At 41.9% G+C, this 5,002-nt stretch overlaps 1 protein-coding gene across 1 annotated transcript in view; it reads right to left on the bottom strand.

Moving 5' to 3' along the window:
- The window catches only part of PDSS2 (decaprenyl diphosphate synthase subunit 2), a 413,153-nt gene extending 408,566 nt beyond the window's left edge, over positions 1-4,587 (bottom strand). The window contains exon 1 of the mRNA XM_007940832.2: positions 4,292-4,587. Coding sequence (XP_007939023.1) covers positions 4,292-4,587 — 296 coding nt within the window. The remainder of the gene's footprint in view (positions 1-4,291) is intronic.
- Between the last annotated feature and the right edge of the window lie 415 nt (positions 4,588-5,002).

Below are 5,002 nucleotides of genomic sequence, written 5' to 3'. Positions count from 1 at the left end.
TATTTATTTATTTATTTATTTTCCTAAAAATCAATAATAAAATGACAATGCAGTAACAAAAGAGGCAAAAAATACAATCAGACTTTCAACAAAAGTGAAAATGAGTGACCAATCCAGTTCTTATTGCTGTCAAGTCAATTCCAACTCCTAGAGACCATACAGATAGGAGCAGAATTGCCCTATAAAGTTTACAAGGCTGTACATCTTTACAGGAGCAGACAGCCACATCTTTCTTCCACAGAACAACTGGTGGGTTCAAATCTCTGATCTTTGGGTTAGCAGCCAAGCTCATAACCACTGTGCCACCAGAGTTCCTATTAAGTGGTCAAAAAAAAAAAAAATGAAAAAATAAATGCTCAACCACGTTAGTGATAGGAAGATAAAAATTCAAACCAAGATGAAATAACATTTTACTGCTACTTGGTCACCAAAAATTAACAAACCTCTTGGTGTTATGAGCTCATGGAATAACCTAAACTTTGACATTGCCTGTGAAAGTATAAACCAGTACAACCACTTTGTAAAACAAATTGGTATCATCTTGCAAAGATGAACATGTGCGTTTCCAGCAATTACACTCCTACATCTATACCCTCAAGCCATGCACACAAGAGGACATGTGCAAGAATATTTGTAATAGCATTGTTAATAATACCAAAAAATGTAAACAACGCAAATGTTGATTAAAGGACACTGTGGCATATTCACACAACAGAATTCCATACACCATGAAAAACTAATGTAAGTACAATTAAACACAACAACATGGATGAATCTCAGAAAGTGATGAATTTTTAAAAAACTAATCATTTTGGAAAAAGAGTGAGAATGGTGGCACAACATGTACGACGGAGTCGATACCACTGCATTGCAAATGTGGCCAATGTATTTGTATTGGCAAATGTTTGGCGTGTGTATTTTCACCAAAATTGAAAAAAAAAATTCAAATAAAGACCCCACACCCCACAATCTCTTATTCAAGGAGAAAAAAAAAAACCTAGTCACAGAAGACCATATGAAGCAAAATAGCATATTCATAAATTTAAAAAACAAGCAAAATTAAATATTAAGCTATTAGTTTAGGAAAACACACATATAACTAAAAAATGGAATATTAAACAAAACATTCAATATAGTGGAGGTCAGGGAGATGGACTAAGGAGTACACAGATAGCTTCAACAGAATCGATAAGGTTTTTTTTCTTAAATTGTGCAGTAGGCTCTTCTCTTTTATTATTTACACATAAACAAAATATTTTCAGTGTGTGGCAGAATCTCTGGAGAACTAACATTCCAGCTGCTACAGGAAAACTTTTGCCCAGTCAAAGGTGACATCCCTATCCACTAGATGCCAGTAGCACACCCTTGCGTGACAACTAAATATGTCTCTAGTCATTGCTAAAGTTTCCCCCTACACACACATTCCTGTCATCAAGTCGATTCCAGCTCGCAGAGAATCCCATTGGGTTTCCACAGCTGTAAATCTTTATGGAGGCATACTGCCTCATCTTACTTCCACAAAGCAGCTAGTGGGTTTGAACCACCAGTCTTTTGGTTAGCAGCCAAAATGCCTTAACCAGAGCTCCTTAAAGATCCTCTAGGGGGCAAAATTGACCTTAGTTGAGAACCATTACTCAAGTCATAAAAGCAAGGAAGGGTCGTAGAAATGTTCTGAGATGAAGGAGACAAAAGGGACTTGACACCTAAATGCAACTCCTGATCGGAGACTGTATCCTGTCCTGAAGAGGAGAAAAATGTTAGAAAGGATATTAAGTCAGTTAACAAAATTGGAATATAAATGGCAGATTAAATAAAAGTACTGTATCAATATTATAGTACTTTGATACAGTACTGTATCAATATTAACAAGCTCTGGTGACACAGTGCCTAAGGCATTTGACTGCTAACTAGAAGGCTGGTGGTTCAAACCCACCAGCCACTCCTTAGAAGGAAGACTGGGCAATCTACTTCCATAGAGATACTGCCTCGGAAACCCAAGGAGAGGTCGCTATGAGTCAGAATCCAACTGACAGCAGTGAGTTTGGTCTGGTTTGGTGTATCAATATTAAGTGCCTAAATTGAGAACTGTATTGTAGTTAAGTGATAGAAATATGCACTGAAGTACTGATATATGCAATCTACCCTCGAATGATTTTGAGAAAAAAAAATACATATATATGTATACTATATATACACATACACACATGTACTATTCACATATGTATACGTGTATATATACTATTTTTTCTCGGAATCATTTGAGGGTTGTTGTTGTTGTTATGTGCCATCGAGTCGGATCCGACTCATAGCGACCCCTCCTTGGGTTTCCAAGGCAGTATCACTACGGAAGTAGATTGCCCCATCTTCTTTCCGAGGAGTGGCTGGTGGGTTTGAACCACCAACCTTCTGGTTGTCAAGTGCCTTAGGCAGATTGCATATATCAATACATAGTATAGATTATACCTTAACATAACAAAAACACCTTCAGAATGGATTACACCTTCAGTATGGATTACACTTTAACATAAAGAAAACAAAAATCCTCACAACTGGACCAATAATACTACATCATTATTACATATATATTACACATCATTAAATATTGACATCAAGGATTTCACTTTGGATCCACAATGAACACCCATGGAAGCAGCTGTCAAGAAATCAAAGGACGTAATGCATTGCACTAGACAAATCTGCTGCAAAAGACCTCTTTAAAGTGTTAAAAAGCAAAGATGTTACCTGAGGACTAAGATGCGCCTGACCCACCCCCAAGAAAACCAAACCCACTGTCAAGTCCTATTCATAGTGAGCCTTTAAGACAAAGTAGACCTGCTCCATCGGGTTTCCAAGGCCGTATATCTTTACAGAAGCACTCTCATCTCACCCCCGCGCGGAAAGACAAGTGGGTTCAAACTGTCAACCTTTTTTGTTAGCAGGGGAATGTTTTAACCACTAGGGCACCAGAGCTTCTGGCGCCTGACCCAACCCATAACATTTTGAACCGGCTCCTATGCATTTGAGAGCTGGATAATGAAGAAGGAAGATCGGAGAAGAACTGGTACCTCTGACTATATAGTGTTGGAGAATATTAAATATACCATGAACTGCTTGAAAAATGAACAAATCTTATCTTGGAAGAAGTACAGCCAGAATGCTCTTGCGAGGACGGCAAGACTCTGTCTCACGTACTGTGGACATGTTGTCGAGGGACTAGTCCCTGGATATCATTATTTCTGGTAAAGTAGAGGGTCAGGGAAAGAGGAAGACCCTCAACGAGATGGACTGATCCAGTGGTTGCAACAATGAGCTTAAACGCAGCAACGATTTTGAGTGGCGCAGGACGAAGCAGAGCCGGGCAGTGTTTCGTTCTGCTGTACACAGGGTCAATGAGTCGGAACTGACTCAGCGGCACTTATTAAGTGTGTAATAACAGATTAATCTATCTGAGTAACGGGTACGGAGTGTGTTCTATTTGTACTATTTTTTATTTATTTATTTTTTTATTTTATTTTGATTTGGGTGAAGATTTACAGAGCAAATTCACTTTCCATACAGCAGTTCACATATACTTTGTCTCATGTCATTGACCACAGTTTACCACAATGCAACAGCTCCCCTCCCACTTCCTTCCCATAGTTACCTCTTCCCAGTGTCCATCCCTCCATACTCTCCTGCCCCCTGAGCTGTCTCCCTGTGCTATTTGTACTATTTTTAATTCTGGCACTTTTTCCTGCAAGTTTGACATTATGTTTTAATAAGCTGTGCTTGTGTGTTTTTTAAGTGTAAGCAAAGCTTTGATCTTTAGCAATTAGCAGTAGTCCAGGGTAAGTGGTAAAGATCCTAAGAGGATAATGACCACTAATGGCTAAATTCCTACTGCAAAAAACTCTCTACCCTCAGCCTGTCTTCCTCTCCCTACACTTTGTGCAGACGAACTCTTACTCTTGAAGAAAGCAGAACCGGAAATACATCAATCCCACTTTTAAAAAACCATTCCTTGAAAGTAACTTAATAAACCCCACATTCCTGCTCCATTTCTCCATAGATCACTGAGGCACGTTTACCCTCTGCGGTTAAGAAGCAAAACCATGAGAAATATACAAGTGTTTCCTAAAAGATAAATCACTTATCCATTTGGCTGAGCACGTGGGGAAGGATATGAAGGTGAGTAATCTAGAGGAGACAACACTGAAGGTATAGAAGAGCTGAGAGCAGGAAGGGGTAAAAAAGAGAGAAGCCGGACGTCAGTGTGGATGCGAGTGTGAAGGCAGGAAAAGAAGTAGCTCACCTGGCTGTGGTAAGCAGAGGGTGCCGAGTCCCCACCAGCTTCCGTACATGCATGGCAATGTTGCTGAGCTCGTCGCTCAGCAGGCAGCGGAGGCTCATAAAGGACGTGGGATAGCCCACGATCTTCTCCGCCTCTGACACTACCTGGTTCCAGTGGGCCGGGGACCTGGAGGACTGGCCACGCCAGGAACCCACCTTGGAGGTGGTGTCAAGTAATGGGGACCACCACAAGCGACGAGAGGAACTCGAAGCCCCGAGATAGCGGGAAGAGCGCAACAGCAGCTGCTGGAGGCTCATGGTTTGAGACCCGGAGGATTAGAGACCCGGGGTGTCCGGCAGTGGCGCCGGGAACAAACCGGGGACAGAGGAGAAACTTGCAGAGACTAGAAGGAAGCAGCGTCTCTTTATCGTCAGGAGGTTGGCTTCCTGAAGCCGTGACCAGAAACGAACTTTAACTTCTGTTTTCTGAAACCCAGACTAGACAGGAGCCCCAGCTCAGTACTGCCTCAGGCCACCCAGGATAGAAACGACAGGTAAACACATGGGCGACGCCATGTTGGAGGCATGGAATGCGGCCTGCCGTAATGACGGAGGCGGACTGTTAAGGAGCAAAGACTGGTCCCTACTTTACGGCTTAGCTGGGAACGCCCCGAAGGGGTGGGGCTTTGGAGATGAGCCCGGGAAAGCGAGGGGCGGAGCGAAGTGTGTGCTC

Source organism: Orycteropus afer, unplaced genomic scaffold (genome assembly GCF_000298275.1).
Source record: "Orycteropus afer afer isolate SDZICR_OR568_19922 unplaced genomic scaffold, OryAfe1.0 scaffold00072, whole genome shotgun sequence".
Lineage (NCBI taxonomy): Eukaryota > Metazoa > Chordata > Mammalia > Tubulidentata > Orycteropodidae > Orycteropus > Orycteropus afer.
The sequence above is the reverse complement of the archived record's forward strand: the minus strand, read 5'-3'. Positions and strand labels throughout refer to the sequence as shown.